This window comes from Sprattus sprattus (genome assembly GCF_963457725.1).
Source record: "Sprattus sprattus genome assembly, chromosome: 19".
NCBI lineage: Eukaryota > Metazoa > Chordata > Actinopteri > Clupeiformes > Clupeidae > Sprattus > Sprattus sprattus.
Window position 1 is genome coordinate 26,785,247 of NC_137917.1, and position 23,410 is coordinate 26,808,656.

General features: G+C 42.3%; 2 protein-coding genes across 2 annotated transcripts; one reads left to right on the top strand and one right to left on the bottom strand.

Annotated features, from left to right (window-relative positions):
• Positions 1 to 421: 421 nt before the first annotated feature.
• LOC308380728 (meprin A subunit beta-like) lies at positions 422 to 12,298 on the top strand (the record flags this gene model as incomplete). Its single annotated transcript, XM_080858132.1, has 10 exons — positions 422 to 597; positions 691 to 869; positions 1,049 to 1,267; positions 1,353 to 1,508; positions 1,805 to 2,053; positions 2,318 to 2,764; positions 2,965 to 3,123; positions 4,574 to 4,679; positions 11,708 to 12,005; positions 12,239 to 12,298. 10 exons carry the CDS (start codon positions 422 to 424, stop codon positions 12,296 to 12,298), a joined length of 2,049 nt encoding a protein of 682 aa, XP_080714258.1.
• Positions 12,299 to 14,167: 1,869 nt separating this feature from the next.
• tomm40 (translocase of outer mitochondrial membrane 40 homolog (yeast)) lies at positions 14,168 to 23,305 on the bottom strand. Its single transcript, XM_080857512.1, has 10 exons — positions 23,263 to 23,305; positions 22,311 to 22,528; positions 21,859 to 21,926; positions 21,648 to 21,740; positions 21,289 to 21,390; positions 20,100 to 20,205; positions 19,346 to 19,468; positions 18,469 to 18,545; positions 17,103 to 17,205; positions 14,168 to 16,290 (listed from the first exon to the last, which is right to left on the bottom strand). Exons 2-10 carry the CDS (start codon positions 22,525 to 22,527, stop codon positions 16,151 to 16,153), a joined length of 1,029 nt encoding a protein of 342 aa, XP_080713638.1. The 5' UTR covers position 22,528; positions 23,263 to 23,305; the 3' UTR covers positions 14,168 to 16,150.
• Between the last annotated feature and the right edge of the window lie 105 nt (positions 23,306 to 23,410).

Genomic DNA, 23,410 nt, shown 5'->3' on the forward strand with positions numbered 1-23,410 from the left:
CTCTCAGACCTGGTCGGTTAAAAGACATGTTCAAGTCAGTCTTTCAACTGACATTTTAATTTGAGATCCCCTGTCCTCCTGATAGGTGCAAAGTGTGACAATAAGTGTGAGATGAGTCAAGATGGTGAAAGATAGCATTGGGAATGGCTAAACAGCTTTTATGTCAGCACCGCACAGACAACATTCACTCTAAATGGACAGACACAATGAAATGCACACTAAAATAATTAAACAGGATTTTCTTGAATAAATCTCCAGAGTAGGTCAAGAAGCTCTTTTTCAATAGAGGGCATCAAATGGAACACTTCCCTTCCCTATCTGTTGGGAAACACTCTTGGTGAGTACTCAGACAACGGATATCACAGCCAACAACAATGTATTTATTAATCCAGTGGCTCGAACTTTGCAGGTTTGTCAAATAATGACAACTGAACCACACAAGCTCATCTTGAATGTACTTTTAACTATTGCTTTCAAAGATGTGCATTCCAAAGGGATTATTTTGAGGGCCTTTGAGCAGTTTGGTCTGAAGTCCTGCATCAACTTTATTCCACGGCAAAATGAAGATTACTTCATCCACATCCAGAAATTAGGAGGGTAAGGTCTTTCCTGTAAAAGAGATTCAGTGCCTGCAATGCTCTTTCATTTAGCTTGAGTAAATTAGTAAAACAAAACAAAAATGTCTTGCAGGTGTTACTCTTATGTAGGAAAACTCTTTCCAGGTGGACAGAATGTTTCCATTGGCTCAGGATGTGCACTTATTCACATTGTGGAACATGAGCTTCTCCATGCCCTGGGCTTCTTTCACGAGCAGGCCAGATATGACAGAGATGACCATGTCACAATAATCCGGGACAACATCCAAGAAGGTTCACAATCTTGCTGCATAATTGCTGAATATACTATACATCTACTAAGATATTGCATCATTTTAAAATCCTAATATAAAGATTTACGTCGTAGTCGTAGGATATGGCCTGAGATGAAAGTTTTCAATAAATATATGAGAGGTATGAAATTGATTATATGAGTTTTGTATTTCCCCAAGGGTTTGAGAACAATTTTGATACAATAAGTGAGGATTACTCAAGCCTCCTTAATACTTCATATGACTACACATCTGTAATGCACTACGATAAAGATGCCTTCAGTAATGGAAATGGATCCACCATCATCACAAAGAAACCTGAGTTTCAAGATGTGATTGGCCAAAGTATAGAAATGAGCTCAACAGATGCACTGGAACTGAACAGGCTTTATCACTGCAGTAAGTGCCAATGTCTGACACAAATAAATCAACTAATTTCTTCACTAGTTTGTGTAAATCAAGTTCCATCTTTTTGAAAACTCAGGTGAGTCAGTCTCCTTCCTGGACCACTGCAGCTTTGAAGATGAGAGCCTGTGTGAGATGAGTGTCTGCTCCAGGAGTTCAGCTGGATGGCAGAGAGTGAGCCGAGCTGATGGAGGTCCCCACTCAGACCACACCTACCTGGGCACTGACTCTCAGGGTGAGATTTCTGTCCATGTGTACTGAAGAGAAGATGCACTGACGTTAATTTGGTCTAATCACATGATAACAGATCTTAGGGAAAAACATGGATTTGTGTAGAATCACAGCAAAGGAATGAAGCACATTTAGTAATTCAGCAGATTCGTTTAAAGCACATTAAGTCATTTAGCAGATGCAAAGCTACTCCCAATATTGTGGGATTTATTTTACACAAGAGAGCTATGGGTTTCCTTTGTATACAGTCAATATTATGCACAAAATGTAGTTTTCTTCTTCTTTGTGTATTTTCTGTAGGTTCCTTCATGCATTTCAGCACCAATTACAGCTCAGAAGGAGAATCATCCACCAATCACAGCTCAGAGGGAGAATCAGCCAGACTGACCAGCAGGAGGATGACTCCTGGTAGAGCATGCCAGGTCCAGTGCCTTCAGTTCTACTACTACTACAGTGGGAATGAGACGGACCAGCTCAACATCTGGATCAGAGAGTTTGACAGTGAGGAGGACACAGAGGGAACCCGTAGGCTTATCGGCCAGATTTCAGGTGTTTACATTAATCTCAGGTGGCCATGAATATGTAATTCACACAAAATGTATGGAATTATTTGAACCAATACATTTTACGGACATTTTGAATATTGTTATGGTTGAAATATTATGTTGCCATTTGGGTCACTTATATTTAAAAATAAATAAATTGTTTAAGATAGTTAATAAATAAATGTTGACATACACTGCACTGTCCAAAAGTATACATGAGACACGTATACTGACACATTACAAACCAAAAAAAAAAACGTTTTTCCAGGTTCCCCAGCTGATTACTGGCAGCTCCACCATGTTCCTCTGGACGCCACCAAGACCTTCCAGGTGGAGTTCGAGGCCTGCAAAGGACCTGGGTCATCCAGCGGTGGCTTGTCTGTGGACGACATAAACCTGTCAGAGACAGAGTGCCCCCATCAGATATGGCAAATCAGGAACTTTGAGGAGGTTTTGAATACCAGCAATAATGGCACCTACCTCTATAGCCCAAGGTACTACTCCATAGATGGCTATGGCTATCAGATCCTGCTACAATTGCTGAAGACATCTTTTATTGCATATGTACGCTTGGTGTCTGGAGACTATGACGACACGCTAGAGTGGCCGTTGGCATGGAGGCAGATTACAGCCCAGATGATGGACCAGAATCCACACATGCAGCTGCGCATGTCCATGGAGAGCAGTGTGACCACAACCCCAGAACTGATAAGAGGTGCTTATAGGCACAGCATTGATGAGTAAAGAATATCATCTTTTGTTCTGTTTTTATTAACTTGTCTATCACGCTAGCTGGTGCCCACTGTCAAATGTGTTAATGCTTCATGCAAGTCGATATTGGCATATGATCGTTGTTACAATTAAAATTATTGATCATAACTTCAGTTTCAGTAAAAAATGTTTGCTTTTTGTTAGCTTGGGATAACCCCCGAAAGGAAGGAAGTCTAGTCACAGTGGGAGGTGAGACTTTTAATGCCTCTGTGGCTTGGGGATTGAAAACATTCACCATGGAGGACCTTCGGCAGAGAGACTTCCTGAAAGGAGGCGATGCCATCTTCGTCTTCACCATGCAAGGTGGGTGTTCTTCAGTGGCGGTCCGTGCATTTCACGACTAGGCCTTCAGCGATGTCCTACACGATGTTAAACTGAGTGAATCCACCTCCTAATACCATCATTATGACGCCATGGCTCTCGAACCATTATACAGAAAGGCAGTAGCCTATAAGTGAGCATTGCATCACCTTAACATAGTCGAGTACAACAGACTTTATTAATATTTCCGGAGCATTTAAAATCAATACACCCGTATTAACAATACATTAAGAGTAGTAAACTCTCAGTTATATGATCGCTTGGATATTACTGTCACAACTTTAAAATAAAAGGCGATTTTCAGGGATTAGTCTACAAGGTTTTATTAAGTCCACCGAAAGTAGCCGTGAGCTGTAACAAGTTTGTCCACTAAACATCGCATTGTCCCACCTGCAACGCAGTTTCATTACACTTCCCATCCTCACGATATCCAGTTTTTCTTAAAAGTTCCGTCTTGAAAATGGCGTTGTAATTGTATCAAAAACTGGAATTATCAAGTTGGTGTAAACTAGTTTATTTCAGTTGGTTAATGTAATTATATTTAGTCTTACCAATTGAAACAACTAGCATAATAAGCATTGAAACCGATGTACGTCGTTTTCGCATTAGCCAGCTAAACTGAGCACTGAAGCACTGCACCGGTCTGCCTCAGTATCCAATCAAAGGACGTTTACGTGTCACGTTCAACGCGAGGAAAGAAACCTTCCGGGCCTTCTAGAAGGTCCAGTGTCGCCAACTTGAAATCTGATTGGTTGTCACAACTGTCTGTTTCAGTTCATTCAACTTAAATGAACTGAAACAGCCAGTTGTGATAACCAATCAGATGTACACGGGCCTTCAATGTGAATTCTGAAGGCCTCAGGGAAGATTTCTGTTCTCGGGGAAGATTCCTCGGAGCGTAGCAACACATGATAGCTGAAATATGATTGGATGAAAGCTCTAACATAAATTAACAACGCTGGAAGCTATGAAATGAAAATAATGGACTATGGGGAATAATTTAATACATATTTATGAAAAGAAAATATTAAAATTAAATTTATTTTATTACATTTATTTTCTGATGATGTTTAGGCCAGCAGAGAAGGTCTTGAAGGCCCTGACGGACCACCACTGGTGTTCTTAAACCACATACTGCATGTTCTGTGACATTAGTCCCCTTCTTCCCTGGTGGCATTATGGATTTGTTCTCTCTGTAAAACTTCAACTTTCAAAGATGGTACCAATATACTGTATACCAAATATTCAATAAATGTGTTCAGGTGGAGTGCCCCTCACTCAGATCCTCTTTAATGCCTGCATAAGATTTTGAGCTAATAAAGATACATTCTACATTATAGATGTATGAGTCACATGATTGTGAGAGTCTAATTATTCATGTGAGAGGAGAGATCTGAGTGGTTTAATGTCCCTGCCTTTCTCTCCATTTCAGATCTGAGACCTCTGCTTACAAATAACTCACTGCCCTGTGCCACAATTCCTGTGCAGAATTTCACTGCAACTCCTGAGGAGAGTATTGATGAGGGTCCCTGTTCACGGTATGCTCTTCAGAACAGCTTTCATTACGTGCTTACATTTCAGAGTAAAATCTTTGCATGATGAGGAGTGAGTGGGTTTGTTGGTAGAATTTTCTGTGTGTCTGAAAAAAACTTAGGGCTCATACCAATTTGTGGGATTACTGAAGTAAACAAATCAAGATAATACACTTTACACAGAGTATGTGTTTGTTTTGGAATATGACCTTGGAATAGTACTTTTCGTTTTTCAAGTGTTACCACTCCTACAACCTCCACTCCTACCACCCCAACCATGAGCACCACCACCGCAGACCCTGATGTGGATGGAAGGTAGACAACACCCATTACAGTTCATCTTTATTCATGAACACCAGAAAATATGACAAATACTTTAGCCATCAAATGCATTCCTATTGTGTCCTGAGAGAAATGTAATAACTGTAAAGACTAACTGAGGATTGGTTGACAGGCATTGCTTAGCCGGTGTGGAGTACTCAGCCTCTGTTTGTTTGTTACAGCCCGTGCGACAGCATTTTGTGCAGCCTCTCCCCTAATATGGCTTCCTCACCACTGATCCTCCTCCTCACCTTGCTCTTGCTGTTGAGTTGCTGATTACCAGGATGGGCCAAGGTTCTGCATTCCATTCTGCATTACAGTCTAGACGCTCAAGGCAAAGAACATACTTTCTGATTACATCAATGAACATTGATGCTAAGGGTTGGCACACGTCTTGCACATGTACTCATGGTGATCTTATTCTGGGAAGACGGGTGAAATTCAGTTTAGTTATTCAAGCTTTCAGTAAGAAGTTAATACATTGGGAAAATAGATGGTTCATTCTTAAAGTTCGCTTTGAATGAGCATATGTAGAGTTTTCATTACATTATGTTATGGTTCAAAGGTTGATAGAGTTTTCTTTTATTTTTATTTCTGGTGAATTTTGTAATGTGGGTGAAATTCAGTGTAGTTATTGAAGCTTTCAGTAAGAACTTAATACATTGGGAAAATAGACGGTAGAATTTTCATTTCATTATATTATGGTTCAAGGTTGACCGAGTTTTCTTTTACTTTTATTTCTGGTGAATTTGTAATGTGTCTCTGTGAATAAAAACAGTTCTAGCATCATTTATTGCAGAGTCACACATTTGTTATTTAAATCCTGGATATTTGAACTTTAAAGGGAAACTGTCACTAGGAGAAAAACAAAGTACTGGAATTGAATCAACAGCAAAACCCCACATTTGATGTTAAACATATGACACAGCACACTTGTTGTACAAAAAAATCAGAGAGGAAGCTACAGTTGACAGATCCCTGTCACTCATCATAGTGTGGAATGCAAGACGTGACGGCACATAGTCCACTCTGTGGGTCAGGATCACAGGAAGCTGACAAACCTGTGGGGGAAGTTGAAATGGGCAAATGCAAAAACAATAAACTTTCTTTTCTTAGTTGATTTGCTAAACAGCACAATATTCAGTATCATTGACAAGACTTACTTTACTCTTTCAACGCGTGAAAAGGATTTTAACACACAGTTGTAAGTACTGTAAAAAAAAAAAAAAAAAAGTGTCCTTGAAAGGGTTTATTCAATGTTGATGTCTCATAGATGTTTTCACTGTCACGATCATGGCAGCCATTGCCACGATTGGGCGGCCTCTGGTGGCAAAAAGACTTTGCGCTTTCTATGTTTGTTTTGTGCACACATGTGTCATTGTTGTGATTTGTGTTCTCACCTGTTACCCATTGTGTACCCTCACCTGTTACCCATTGTGTGCCCTCACCTGTTGCCTGTTGTGTGCCCTCACCTGTCTCACGTTTTATAATTGTCACTTCCCTTGTTAAGCCAGGGTATAAAGTCCTGGCTATTCTCTGTGGCCCTCTTCGGGTCGTTAGATAGTTTTCTGTGTCATGGTTGTAGTTAGTGCTCTCAAGCACGTCATCTTCGTCTCTGTAAGTCTGTGCTCAGGACACGCAGCCCTCTTTTGCACTCAGGTGCGTGCCTCTAGCTATAGCTAGTCTCGGGTGGGTGTCGCGCTGCGGTTCTCAAGCCACTTTTGGGAGAGTGCTTCTTCAAGTAGCCATCCATGTTTTTGCTTTCAGTTTTTTCCGCCTTTAGAGCGAGAGCTACCTTTTGTTGCGGCCTTAAGTTTGTAGTCTTTAGCCTTTTACCTCCATCTCCTCTGTTTTGTGATTTTTGCCTTTTAAAGTATCTTTTTGTGTTTTTTGGAACTTCTTTGTGGAATAAATAACAGCTCTCAACAACATCTTGCCATTGGGTCCTCTCTGTAGCACACTGGGTTAAGCGCTGGTTCCCCAAATGCAGCATCTCGGGTTCAATCCCTGAGTAAACCCTGACATTCACCCCAGATGGCATTTTGTTCAGCCTGTGAAAAGGGCTGTGTTAGGTGCACACTTTAGCCATACTTACATATTCTGCCTTCAGGCAAATGCAGTCAGGAATGTGGCTTTGTGATTCCTTCAGTACCATGGATAGTGGTGGACGTCCCCCTTGTGGATAGAATCTGCCCATTATAGGGTTCCAAGATTGTACACCCTTCTCCTCTGTCTACGCTAGGTAGCACCGTTGTCATCCTGCATTGCCATTTCCAGTGTACCCCTCATGACTGGAAAGATGTTCATGCGAGAACACAACGCTGTAATTTTAAAACACATACAGTACATCACTTTTTCTTTAACCAGGGGGAACATAGCTGTTTAAACCCCCTCTTTAAAGCACAAAAAAGTTTATTTTATTTTATTTTCCTGGACAAAGAATTGCTTCTGCCTTTACAGTAAAACAAAGTTCTTATATTAGCATGAATAGGATATAGAAGGAGAGAGAGAGGCTGCCTGGCCAGGTGTATGGACATTATATTTATTTATTTTTGATGAGTTTAGTTCAGTTATGGTTGGAATTTAATGAGGATAGCAAGGGTGGCGGGGTACACATCAGTGCCCAACTTTCTGGCTGGTATGCTGTACCTTGGATCCGTGAAGGCCCTTCCTTCACAGTACGACATGCGCTAGCCCAGGCCTACTAAACACTACAACATGGCCAGCAAGAAGAGATGACGGATGTTGTGACAGAGCTGGAGGCTCTTTATTGAGTTGTTGCCACACTCAGAGAGAAGAGAATTCAGACACACATTAAAGTTAGAAAAAGTATTTCCACGTGGTTGTACGTTATCAACTAATTTACAAGGGCAGCTTTTGATGTCAGGGACCGTATGTTTATAAGGCCAAGCTTTAGGTTTGTACTAGTAGCGTTTTGTACAGATATAATTAGGATCTTTATCAGACTATAACCTCTATCAGTGTGATATATAGTGAGCTTAATGTTCAGGGTACATATACAGTTCGATTAAATGAGGTAATAGTTTTTAGTACACTCCATAATAAGTTAATTCATCAATAAATATGTCAATCCATCTACTCTGATGACTTCTATTAAGAAAATCTATTTATCTTTATAAAAGATACATTGTAAAATCTTAATCATTTTGTTGTCTTCATGCTCACTGGCTGTGGTATCTCTGCCATTTATAATGTAAATATGCTCTGATTGATCCTCAACCTTTTTCAGCCCAAGGGCCCTATGAGAAGCTGAACATTTCCTTCTCACTGGTACGAACATTCCGGCGACATTTTCACACACACACACGCACGCACGCAGCCACAATTTCACAGCCTCTTCCTGGAGATTACATAATATGTGAACCATGAACATTGTTGAGAGTATTGTTGGGTGTTTTGTGGGTTTGTGGTGCTTGTTGTTACACGATGTGAGATTGTAATGGTGTAAGGGTGTTTATCGTAAATTGGTGTTGGTCTGGCGCGATATACAGCCCTCATACATAATATTTGCATACACCTGCTGTTGCTCAATTATACTAATATATATATACTGGGTACCCACCATCTCATCCATTTACCATGTGCATTGCATTAAGATCCATAAACTGGTCATCACATTTTGGTCTACAAACCGCACAAGCGCTAAAAGCTGGGCGTCAATTGACACATCGGTGGATTTATCTTGTAGTGCAAAATAATCTGCCTTCGGGGGTTAGGCGACTAATTGTGCCGTCACATCAGCTGGCAATTCACTCAGATTATTCTCCTGTTTATGAGAGAAACAGCCTCACTGGTAGAACTGGTCATACAGTGTGTTCTGTGAAAGGTATGCCTGTTGCCAAGATGACTGTCCTTATGCATTCATTTTAAAGTGTTCAACAGAAAACCCCAGTCCACCTCAGGTACACACACACACACACACACACACACACACACATACGCTCACCACACCAGAACAGACAGTCCACCTCAGGTACACAAACACACACACACACACACATTCACCAGGCAAGAATAGACAGCCCACCTCAGGTACACACACACACACACACACACACACACACACACACAAACACACAAACCCTCATCACGCAAGAACAGACAGTTCACATCAGGTACACACACACACACACACACACACACACACACACACACACACATTCTCACCACACAAGCATAGACAGTTCACCTGAGGTACAAACACACACACACACACACACACACATTCATAATAATACTGTTCTTCAAAAAATGTACTGACCTAAGAGGCTACATTTACCTCATCGAACGCACACGCTGAGCAGACCAAGTGGCAAAAAACTGTAGACAAGAGAGAACTGCTAAACTATATTGTGTGGTAAAACATATTTAATGCAACACGTTCTTTAAAACAGTCACTTTCAATTCAATTCAATTTAACTTGATCTCAAACAGTTCATTCATCTCAAAGATTTCAAAATATAACACACTGTGCATCAAAAAGTGTTTTTAAGAAAAAAAATAAACTTGATCACACGTCCTGTTTAGGGGTAGTTGAAAACAGACAAAAATTATTTTTCAGCAGGACTATGCAATTGTTTATCTGTACAGTACATCTGAACAAGGAGAACAATGTTATGAATGCACATCTCCTCACACATGATTGATTAACTCAATTAATCTACATGCCTCAGGTCATACAGAGGGACCAAAAACAGGTCTAGGTGCAAACATTATAACCCCTTTCCCTCCAGATAAATAAACAGGTCTAGGTGGTGGCATAATAACCCTGTAACTTCCTGATATATAGGCAGTGGACCCAGGTGCCACTCTCAGTTACAGCAGCGAAGCCGAGGTTGGAACACTGGCAGTAAGGGTTTCAGAACACCATCATATTGTCCTGCCGTCTACACCTACGTATGTATAGATCTTTATACATTCATATATTTGAAGAATGAATGAGGCATTTCTCAGCGTATGAAGTGAATTGGTCTTCTTCTTTCACATCCACATTCAGAGATATTTGAGGAGAATGCTTATGCCTCTTCTGATCGTGCTGAATGCACTGGGAACATTCAGTCTGGTAGGAGCCTTTTGAAATTGAAATAACTATTGATATCGCAGTTCACAGCATTTTCCCTAAAGGGTACCACACATCTGTAAACATAATGTGTATTATTTTGTTGACTTAAACATACAGTATGTTTTACAGTGTGAATAGTTTATTAATTCTGTCTGAGTCCATGAGTGAAATAACCTTTAACCTGTTCAATCTCAATGCCAGGCAGCACCTGAGCTCAAAGGTGAGTGGCTTTGCTTTTAATCTGTTCTTTTCTACAAATTCAATCTAATTTGCGGATAAGAATGATGAAAAATATACATTATGTACATATTTGTGCTGTCAGTGTAACGCGTTATTAACGGCGTTAACGCTAACCCATTTTAACGCTGTACATTTTTTTATCGCGAGATAAACGCTTTTTTGATACAAAACTTTGAATGGAATTTTACTTTTAAAAGTTCTGTTGTGGAAAAGAAGCGAGCTTCACTGTTGCTTCACATGTCAACAGGCAGCTGGCTGAAAGCTTACCTTTTATTGGTAACCTAACTGGTAAGGTTCATTGTTTCTGAAATAAGAGGCCTGACTGCTATGTTCCCAGCTATCTTGAAAAAAAGAAAATATTAAGCCATGGTTTAACTGCACTATAAGCTGAGTCCTTGTTTACCTGAAATGTGCACTTTATAACTTGATTTTGTACCGCCCTGTTTGGCAATGTTGTTTTTCAATAAAATAAAACACTTGCATTAGGCTAACCAATCCACTTTTCCATGCTGATAAGAGCTTTATTATAAAAAAAAAAAATATATGAAAAAAAAAAATTGATTATGTGATGTATGTGATGTCAAAAGGTAAAGGTGAAGGTTAATAAGTCACTAAACGCATATTTGTTCATTTTAATTGTCATTCAGGATCAGGTCTATTTGATGGAGACATACTGGAGGTAAGTCATTTGAAAATGTATATTTTAATTGTTTTCAGTGTGATAATGTCTGTTAATCTTATACTTTATTATGCATTTCAGTTAACCCAGTTTACCCCTCCATGGCCAACCTCTCCTCATATATAGTCTTTGTGTTTGTTTCTGACTCAAGCAGTCATCAACTGACTAACCACATATTCATAAACAATTTAGTCCTCTCAGACCTAGCCACTTAAAAGACACGTTCAAGTCAGCCTTTCAACTGACATTTTAATTTGTGATCCCCTGTCCTCCCTGTCCTCCTGATAAGTGCAATGTGTGAAGTATGTGTTAGATGACTCAAGATGGTGAACAATAGCATTGGGGATGGCTTAACAGCTTTAATGGCAGCAGTCCACAGACAACATTCACTCTAAATGGACAGACACAATGAAATGCACAATAAAATAATAATACAGTCATTTCCTTGATGTCCAGAGTAACTCAAGTTCAATAGAGGATGCCAAATGGAACACTTCCGTTCCCTATCTGTTGGGAAACACTCTTGGTGAGTACTCTGACAACGGATGCCAACAACAATTTATATATTAATCCAGTGGCCTGAACTTGCAGGTTTTTGAGTGCAGGCTTGTGAGTGCTTTTAAAAATGATTCACAGCAGTCTCTCAAATAATGACAACTGCACCACAACACAAGCTCATTTTGAATGAACTTTTCACTATTGCTTTCAAAGATCTGCATTCCAAAGGGATTATTTTGAGGGCAAGCGTTACCAGAGCACCAACCACCACCACTACCACAACCACTCCTACCACCACTCCTACAACCACAACTACAACCACCACTCCTACCATCACTACCACAACCACAACTCCTACCACCGCAGCCACCACTCCTACCACAACCACAACTCCTACCACCACTCCTACAACCACAAACACCGATCCTACCACCACTACCACTCCTACAACCACCACCACTACACCTACCACCCCTACCACAACCACCACTCCTCCAACGAGCACTACCAGGTAAATATCACTTCAACTCCTGAGGAGAGTTTTGATGAGGGTCCCTGTTCACGGTATGCTCTTCAAAACAGTATTCATCACTTACATTCCAAATAAAATCTTTGCATGATGAGGAGTGAGTGGGTTAAGTAGTATAATTTACTGTGTGTCTGAAATAAACAAGATAATACACTGTACGCAGAGTATGTAGTTGTTTTGGAATATGACCTTGGAATATTACTGTTTTTTTGAAGTGTTACCACAACTACCACAGCAACAACCACGGCAACAACCACCTCTCCTACCACTCCTAATACTACCAACACTCCTACCACCACAACCACTCCTACCACAACCAACACTCCTACCACAACCACCACCACTCCTACCACCATTCCTACCACAACAACCACCACTCCTACCACCATTCCTACCACAACAACCACCACTCCTACAACCACAACCACCATTCCTACAACCACAACCACCATTCCTACCACAACCACCACTCCTACCACCACTACTAAACCCCCCCCAACAACCACAACCACTCCTACCACTACAACCACCACTCCTACAACCACAAACACCACTCCTACCACCACTACCACTCCTACAACCACCACCACTACCACAACCACTCCTACCACCACTCCTACAACCACAACTACAACCACCACTCCTACCACACCCACAACTCCTACCACCGCTACCACAACCACTCCTACCACCACAAACACCACTCCTACAACCACAACCACCACTCCTACAACGTGCACTACCAGGTAAATAACACCCAGTACAGGTCATCTTTATTCATGAACACCAGAAAAGATGACAAATACTTTAGCCATCAAATGCATTCCCATTGTGTCCTAAAAGAAATGAAATAACTGTAAAGACTAACTGAGGATTGGTTGACAGGCATTGCTTAGCCGGTAAGTAGTTATTTGTAATTTGTTGTTTGTGCAGCCTCTCCCCTAAGATGGCTTCCTCACCACTGATCCTCCTCCTCACCTTGCTTTTGCTGTTGAGTCGCTGATTACCAGGATGGGCCAAGGTTCTGCATTCCATTCTACACTACAGTCTAGACGCTCAAGGCAAAGAACATACTTTCTGATTACATAAAAAATAAAATAAAATAGATGGTTCATTCCTAAAGTTCGCTTTCAATGAGCATGATTTTATGTAGAATTTTGATTACATTATGTTATGGTTCAAAGGTTGATCGAGTTTTCTTTCATTTTTTATTTCTGGTGAATTTGTCTGTGTGAATAAAAACCGCTCTAGCATCATTTTTTGCAGAGTTACACATTTCTTATTTAAATCTGGTATATTTGAATTTTAAAGGGAAACTGTCACAGAGTACTGGAATTTAATCAACAGCAAAACTCCACAGATGATTTTATACCCATGACACAGCACACATGTTGTACAAAAATGCACTGGAGTTAATACTGATGAGTGGAAGCTACAGTTGACAGACACCTGTCACTCATCATAGTGTGGAATGCAAGGCGTGACGGCACATAGTGCACTCTGATTCAGGCTCACAGGAAGCTGACAAACCTGGGGGGGAAGTTGAAATTGTGCAAATTACAGGGCAAATTCAAAAACAGTATACTTTCTTTTCTTAGTTGATTTGATAAACAGCACAATATTCTGTACCATTGACAAGGCCTACTTTACTCTTTCCCCTCATTCATTTGCTTTTGAATTTAAAACAGTTCTTAGTATTGTACATTTTCTTTTTGTCCTTCAATGGGTTTTTTAAAAATATTTTTGTCTCATAGATGTTTTCACCCCAGACAGCATTTTATTCAGCCTGTAAAAAGGGCTGTGTTAGGTGCACACTGTAGTCATACTAAATTATTCTGCCTTTAGGCATAGACAGTCAGGAATGTGGCTTTGTGATTCCTTCAGTACCATGGACAGTGGTGGACGTCCCCCTTGTGGATAGAATCTGCCTCCTTGCAGAGTTCCAACATTGTGCGCGAGCAGCACCACCTCCCTGCTACGCTACGTAGCACAATCTCATCCTGCATTGGCATTTCCAGTTTACTCCTCATGACTGCAAAGGCTCACTTCTCACTTCATGCTCATGTGAGAACACAACACTGATATTTTAAAACACATACAGTACATCACTTATTCTTTAATCATGGGGCACATAGCTGCTTCCAATCAGATTCAAGTTTGAACCTCCTCTTAAAAGCACATTTTAAATTTTAATTTTCCTGAACAGAGAACTGCTTCTGCTTTACAGTATTGTCATCATAGTTAAACAAAGTGCTTTAACTGAGAATTCACACACACACACACACACACACACACATACACACACACAGAGAGAGAGACACAAACGCACTCTCACACACAAACGGTTAATTAGAACAGTCCAATTTTCCCTCGGCAAGCATTTTTATATAAAAAAGGAAGTTGCTTCAACATCACCAATGGACATGCCAATCACCTCCCTCAACAGAGCTCTGATTCAAATGTGCTCTCATCCAGCAGTGCATGGGTTATTCATGAAACTCAGCAGTGAAAAAGAAAAACATTAATGATAGCATGGTTTCAATGGTCCATTCTAACACAAACCCCAGTTTGATCATGCATCCCACAACCACATTGAGGCTCCGATAATTTCACCGGTCTACAAAAATCCGGCTTAAAAGGACGGCTTAAAAACAAACAACAACAATCCACTAACAAAACAAACGTTCATGTGGTCGAGGGAGAACACCCAGTCTCAAGAGTCACAGTAGAGGACTGGAGCTCAAGCACCCCTGGAGAGAAGGGAAGCCGTGATGGGTCCTGGATGGGGGGGGGACTGCTTCTCCTGTGTGTGTGTCTGGATGGGGGGGGACTGCTTCTCCTGTGTGTGTGTGTGTCTGGATGGGGTTGGACTGCTTCTCCTGTGTGTGTGTGTCTGGATGGGGGGGGGGACTGCTTCTCCTGTGTGTGTCTGGATGGGGTGGGGCTGCTTCTCCTGTGTGTGTGTGTCTGGATGGGGTGGGGCTGCTTCTCCTGTGTGTGTGTGTGTCTGGATGGGGTCAGACTGCTTCTCCTGTGTGTGTGTGTCTGGATGGGGGGGGACTGCTTCTCCCTTGTGTGTGTGTCTGGATTGGGGACGGGGACGGGGACTGCTTCTCCCTTGTGTGTTTGCCGTTCAGATCAAGTGCCAAGCTTTTAGAGTTTTTCAGAGGCACAGGGACAGGGTGCATCACCAGTCGCATGCTGGCCCCCAGAAGGTCCACATCAGTTTATAGAGCACAGACAGAACAGACACCACAGACAGCTCAAACAGCACAGACAGCAGTCTATAGAGCTCAAACAGCACAGACAGCAGTCTATAGAGCACAGACAGAACAGGCAGCAGTCAAAATGTCAGTCTGGTTTGGTCAAATTGGGGGGGGGGTATCTGCAGAACAAAGTGCAGATTTATTTGGGCTTATGTTTGCATGAGGTGCTGCTACACTGAGGGATAAAAACAATCAGATTGATTTTCACTTCCTTTGGTCAACACTAGTGCTCGGCAGAGAGTCAGAGCTAGGATCAATTTGCAAAAGCCAACGGACCTCAATGGACCACTGCATGGACAGAACACTTATTAGAGTATATTTGTCATACTTCAGACAGTTTTTCTTCATTGAGATGTGTTGACTTGCTATATAATCTACTCTTATAAATACTACTTCGTTTAACCACTTGAAGTTGTTCTTCATCAGCATTTTAATTTCAGTTGAACTTCACTTCTGAGTCCGTGAGCTTACATGTGTCTAGACGCTAGTTTGCAGCCCAACACGTTTTCAGCGTAGCTGATTCTTGTAAGGAGTGAAATACTGTGTTGCTGAGAACTTGTGTTTATGTCTGTGTATGCGTGCGTGTGTGTGTGTGTGTGTGTGTGTGTGTGTGGTTGTGTGTGTGTGTGTGTGTGTGGTTGTGTGTGTGTGTGGTTGTGTGTGTGTGTGTGTGTGTGTGTGTGGATGTGTGTGTGGTATGTATGTGTGTGTGCGCGTGTCCATCCATGGCCACTGTCTCATCCATGTCCCTGTGCCTCTTGGCTCCAGCTCGGGCTTGTCTAAGGAGCATGGGGCCTGCTGGGCAACTGGTGGTGGTCGTGGTGGAGGTGGGGAGTTTAGGGGGCCCCCACCGAGTTGGTTTTAACCGATGGTGATGCCAAAACCACACTGGAACTTGTTCTTGCGGTGGTTAAGGAAGGCGCCAAGAGCTAGGGAGAGTGGGAGAGGGAGTAGCTTCTTCTCCAGAGTGGCCCCCACGATCCAGTTACTGTCCACCGAACCTGTCAGGAAAGAGAGAGGAGGAGGAGGAGGAGGAGGAGGAGGAGGAGGGAGGCCAAGGGCAGTGAGGGGTTGGTATAGTCACATGCAGAGGTGGGTAGAGTATTGCTACTTTATAATAATAATAATAATAATAATAATAATAATAGCAACAACAACTCAAGTAGAAGTAAAAGTATCCATTAAAAAATTACTTCAGAGTAAAAATTAGTGCTGTCAGTTTAATGCGTTATTGACAGCGTTAACGCAAACCCATTTTAACGCCGTACATTTTTTTATCGTGTGATTAAAAAAAAGTAGGTGGCTAGCCAATCCACCAAAATAATATAGAAATGATGGAAAAAAATAATTGAAGAGACATTTAGAATGTGTGATTAATCACGATTAATTTTGAGTTAACTATGACAAAAATGCGATTAATCGTGATTAAATATTTTAATCGTTTGACAGCACTAGTAAAAATGTATCCCCTAAATTGACTACTCAACTACTTGAACTCCACATGATGATATTTATAACATATATTACGCGTAGGTTATGCCCAAAATACATAGCCATCTGCACAATCGAGACCTACTAAATCACATTCCACTGAGTAATAGAATACTACATTTTAGGCTGGCCTGTAAATGTACTAGGCCTATTGTCAATGTATAGCCTCTCCAAAAGTGACAAGCAACACTTTCACTACACTGACTTCACAATATCTGGTTATAGTAACAATACGTCAAGGTAAATCGAACATTATATATGATAATCACATGATGAACGTTTGATTTGAGAAAGGAGCCAATGGGAGAAGGATGGCGTGTACCTTTGAAAAGCAGGTTAGCTTTGGGAACATCCAGCTGGTAGCCAAAGGACACGCTTGTGTCTTGCATCCGTGTACTGGCCTCAAATTCCACACCGACTTGTAACTGTTATCCATGCCGGCGACAGGGCGGGGGTCAACAGAAAGACACAGCGGATCAGACAAAGATGACTCAGAAACAAGAGACACACACACTTCTTGTCGGTGTCGACAAAGACACAGCGGATCAGACAAAGATGACTCCGAAACAAGACACACACATACTACATGTCGGTGACGACAAAGACACAGCGGATCAGACAAAGATGACTCCGAAACAAGACACACACATACTACATGTCGGTGACGACAAAGACACAGCGGATCAGACAAAGATGACTCCGAAACAAGACACACACATACTACATGTCGGTGACGACAAAGACACAGCGGATCAGACAAAGATGACTCCGAAACAAGACACACACATACTACATGTCGGTGACGACAAAGACACAGCGGATCAGACGAAGATGACTCCGAAACAAGAGACACACACACTACATGTCAGTGACGACATCTGTAAAGATGCACGCACATGAACAAGACACAAAATGAAACTCAGCGTCACACAGAGTCAGTTATTCAGACTAACAAACACAGCACTGATGTAGGCTAGGGCTGAGCATTCTAGCAGTGGCCTGTGATATGCGACAGGGACATAGGAGTCAATGCTCTATGGGGCCATCTCAGGAGGAGTGAATATACAGTGATAAGAGCATTGACTCCTATGGGGCCATCTCAGGAGGAGTGAATATACAGTGATAAGAGCATTGACTCCTATGGGGGCCATCCAAAGAGGGGTGAATATACAGTGACATAGATAGAGCATTAACTCCATCCAAAGAGGGGTGGAGATACAGTGACATAGAGCATTGACTCCTATGCGGGCCATCCTAGGAGGAGTGGAGATAATGCTCTATCTATGTCACAGTAACTCCATCCAAAGAGGGGTGAATATAAAGTGACATAGAGCATTGACTCCATCCAAGGAGGAGTGGAGATACAGTGACATAGATAGAGCATTAACTCCTATGGGGGCCATCCAAAGAGGGGTGAATATACAGTGACATAGATAGAGCATTAACTCCATCCAAGGAGGAGTGGAGATACAGTGACATAGATAGAGCATTAACTCCTATGGGGGCCATCCAAAGAGGGGTGAATATACAGTGACATAGATAGAGCATTAACTCCATCCAAGGAGGAGTGGAGATACAGTGACATAGATAGAGCATTAACTCCTATGGGGCCATCCAAAGAGGGGTGAATATACAGTGACATAGAGCATTGACTCCTATGGGGGCCATCCTAGGAGGAGTGGAGATACCTGCTCATTGGCTTTATGATAGTATGATGCGTGTGCGCCGGCCCCTCCCACCGTCAGCGTGGCGATATAGTTACTTCCTGTGTGAGGAACAGACCAAAAAGTAGTGGTTACATTACTATCAGGACTGGACCGCCCTCACTGGGGGTGCAAATGTTATGTGCAATGAAAGTGTATAACATCTTTTAATTAATATTTCACTCCATGTGTCCTCTAGAGAATGCATCCTTTGGATTTCAAGGGATTCAAATGAGAAATGTCCAAATAATCAGGTCCTTCAATGGATGTAACCTTTGCAGTTTTCGAAAAAAAAAAAAAAAAAAAAATACAAAAAAGGTGGAAAAAGCATTTAGCAGGGACCACTACACTCCATTCATGAATTGAGTCCAATGACAGGCTAGGACGAGGCTCTCCAACACCTCAGAACCAAAGACTTGAAAAGGTTCCTACTCCTACGGCTGGGTTACTGTTTCTTTATTACACGGCTCTTTTTAATGCTGTAGAATGCTCCATTCACTTGAATGGGGCTTCCCAACATTCTGTGGTCAGCTATTAAGCGATATATGACCGTTGCTATGCAATAATGACCGATGATAAAGGGTTTCATTCTCAAGGGCAAATTTCCTGTCTAAAACCTGTGCCTCCGCTGCACTTTGTGCTGGCTTCGGATGAGAAAACCCTTTTATTTTTTAAGATTTATTTTTGGGCTTTTTTATGCCTTTATTTGGATAGGACAGTTGAATATATGACAGGAAGGGAGGCAGAGAAGAGATGGGGAGAGGATTGGGAAATGACATGAGGCCAGACTCCCCCCCCCCCCCCGAGAAAACCCTTTATGATGACTGCTTGCAAGTGTGACATGTGACCTGCGTGTGCTTACCGCTGTACCGGCCCACGAGTGACGTGACGGTGCCCTCCTCTCCAGGTCTCCGGTGGTAGACCATCTCACCACCGAGCACCAGAGCAGGGCTCAGTGACTGGAGGTAGTGTGCCACCACAATGCCTGCGGAGTCACCAAAGGCACATCACACAATGGGGTCAATTACGAAGTAGTTTCCTCTAACACAGTGGTTCTCAAACTGTGGTACGTGTACCACTGGTGGTACGCGGCTCCCTCTTGGTGGCACTCAGGATTTTTTATGACTAGGATATTAATCGTTAAATATATTTAAAAATCATTAAAACAACTAGATCCTATAATTTAAGTTTGTTGTTTATCTGAGCCATAATTATTCTCCTGATTAGGAATTACAGTGAGGTAATAACACTGAGTTCCGTTCGCGTGGCATGCTACCAAAGGTCAATGATGGTTACAATGGTGGTACTTGGAAAGCCAAACATTTTCTGAGGTGGTGCTCACGGTGAAAAGTTTGAGAACCACTGCTCTAACACTTCCTTGAAAACTATGTCCTATTAGGAATTCCCATAACAGTATTGTATCTGAAACGAATCTGCTGCAATAATGGCCCATTCAAATACATAAATAACTAGGGAACAACCAATATCCGATTGCTGGCATGTACATAAGTGCGGCTCGCAGGCTGACAGAGCCCAATGTAGGCCACAAACTTCACAGAGACAAACAGTTATGGGGAGAGGAGTTGACAAAAGGGTTTACTGGACAGGCTCAGTACCAGATCCCACGAGGATGTCCGGGTTGCCGATGGTGACGGCCGCTGTGAAGTCATCGCCGCGGTACTCTGTGTCACACTGCCAGTTCACGAACTTGTGCTGCTGTGTCTAGGGGGATATGAACACCGGACAATAAGCATGTGCACGACCACCACATTCTAAAGATTACCTGACACAAAAAGTGCGGATTTGGGATTAAGCATAGGAAGAAATGACAACTTCCACAACCAGGGTAATATTTTTTTTCCCCCAGGAAGCCAATGTTGTTTTCCACTATACTAAGAATGGACTTAACATGAGAGAAGTTAGGGCAAATGTTTACAAGGCTTCCCCATGGGGATGGAGTGCTCATGCACCGTCATGACAACTAGCCAAAACACAAACTACTGAGACTGCTTCTTTAAATTCCTGTCCATATACACCATAAGAACGCAACACTGTGCCAAAGAGGCGGCGCTACAGGCTCTTGGTCTGTCTATATAAAGCCAACACTACACCTCTGAGCTCTTGGTCTGTCTATATGAACCCAACACTACACCTCTAAGCTCTTGGTCTGTCTATATGAACCCAACACTACATCTCTAAGCTCTTGGTCTGTCTATATGAACCCAACACTACACCTCTAAGCTCTTGGTCTGTCTATATGAACCCAACACTACACCTCTAAGCTCTTGGTCTGTCTATATGAACCCAACACTACACCTCTAAGCTCTTGGTCTGCCTATATGAACCCAACACTACTACACCTCTAAGCTCTTGGTCTGTCTATATGAACCCAACACTATACCTCTAAGCTCTTGGTCTGCCTATATGAACCCAACACTACACCTCTAAGCTCTTGGTCTGTCTATATGAACCAACCACTACACCTCTAAGCTCTTGGTCTGCCTATATGAACCCAACATTACACCTCTAAGCTCTTGGTCTGCCTATATGAACCCAACACTACACCTCTAAGCTCTTGGTCTGTCTATATGAACCAACCACTACACCTCTAAGCAATTCTACGACACAAATTGACAGGAGTGCCTGTTGAACTTTCATAACTAATAAATAACCAAGTACTCTTCTCACGCAGTCACTGGTTTAGAGCCAGAAACGTTCCTTGGTGGGTAAACTTACGCTTCGTCTTCCAGATCTGTAGCAAGGAGGATCGCTTGAGCATTAGCCATGTTGGTTTACGGCACGTACCTGCATGGCCACTTTGGAGCGCAGGCGGTCAGCCAGCTGGTGGATCACTTGAGCGTTGAGGCTCCCAGTGTTGTCCATGTCTCCCACCATGACTGGGAAAGACTGACAGGCAAAACACACACACACACACACACACAGTTTTATAATCTTTCTCCAACACAATGGAAAAGATCATATGCTCTACCATTCACAAGACAATACCTTCAATGCAACCTGGTATACGTGAACCAAATTAATCGTATTAAAAAAAAAAGAGAAAAAAAACGTACAATATGTCCATACTATTCTGTTGACCATACACACCACAAGCAAACTCCTTTTGGTACAAACCTAATCAACATGACCAAGAGATGTCTTACCTCCGCAGGGCCAGTCTGCTTGCTGCCCACGTAGGTGGAGCCAAAGCGATAGCCTGAATCCCCGACAGTGCTGAGGGTAATGGTGTGACTCACCTGTGAAGTGCATGAAATACAACAGCTAAAATCAACTACGGTTTGTTTTAAATAAGACTAACAAAATGACAACATCCGAGGTGGAGAAAAAAACTAAATGTGTGTGCTTTAGAGTGACCTGGAAGTGGTTGCTCAGGCCTTTGTTTACCACCAGTCGCACACCTTCCATCTGAAGAGGGAAGACCTCTGAAACAAGATTAATTTAAAAAAATCAAACAGCGACATGAACAACCGCACAACTCAGAGAGCGTTCCTTTAAGCCATACAGTTAACCCACTACACCAGTGGTTCTTAACCTTTTTGGAGGTACTGAACCCTGCAAGCTTCATCAGTGCATTCGCCGAACCCTTCGTAATTTGAAAAATAAAATATGATTTCTTCAAAACGTAGGTATGTATAAAAATGGCCCGACATTGCTAGTGTGAACCGGGCTATACTGTGTGTGTCTTGACACCTGCCGAACCCCTGAGAGTGACTCAACGAACCCCTGGGGTTCGATCGAACCCAGGTTAAGAACCACTGCACTACACAACTGTTCAACTCCAAATCATGCATGCATCCCAGCCTTACCTTTGCATTTTCGGTGGCACTCCTCAAAGGTCCCTGGGTTCTGAGGGGGACTCTCTGTGTCACCTTCTTGGGGAGCAGTACCAGGGCCTGGGGGAACTGGTGACACTGGGGGCATGGTGAATCCTGGGGGCACATTTACCAACCCAGTGCCCCCCTGAGAACCACCACCTGCAGCAGGCGGTGGATTTGGGGAGCTGGCAGCCAGTACACTGCCCATACTAAAAGCAAATAGATAGATAGAGATGAAGAGCGCTAGAAACTTATGAAGTTGACCCAAATCTTGCTAGCTAAAAAAGGGAAAGTGAGGGGTATCCATAGCGTACTGGGTGTTAACATGTACGATAGAAAAATAAGTGATCACAATAACTAATACCTTGCCTTCAGTCCCATATTGTCTATACTAGCACCCCAGCGAATACACGCCAGTTGTATTTAGCTGTCAGTAATCGAGTCTGCTTGATATCTAGTTAGCTATCCTAGTTACTTAAGTTCGCTATCCGGCTGGAATAACTTTCTTATCTTAGTCAGCTAACGTTACCCCAGTCCAGCACGATTAACGTCTATAAACAGTTAGCTAATATTAGTCTTCTGAAATCCCTGGCTAGCTAGCAGAGAGAACATCGCAAAGGGGATTACCTTACAGCGACTGGTTTTCTATCTCCCATCACATCTAAAGAAGCTGGTACAGTAATGGTCGCTTGAGATTGAACATTACGCAGCTAATGTTAGCTACGTCAAGTTAGTTTGTGTGTTGAAGGTTGCTTGTCTGTTAGCTGATTCATTAGCTAGCTAACGACTGGACAGGTATTTTGAGAAACCCAGCTCAGAATTTGGGGATACATTTTCATGTCGGCGTGTATTCCTATTCATTATAGTAACTGATGTTCATCCCCAAAAGAAAGTGTGAAAACCATTTAATATAACTATGAAATGAGCCTAGGGTGGTACTCACGTTGTGCAATGCAGTCCAGATAAGGCTACAAGGGACACCGGGTTTGAACGATTCAACCTGGAGTTGTCACTTCAGCCCGCCTATTTGTTGCGCATTGGGTAATATAAAACCAAGCTGCAACATCATTGGCCTAAATGTGATTTTCCTT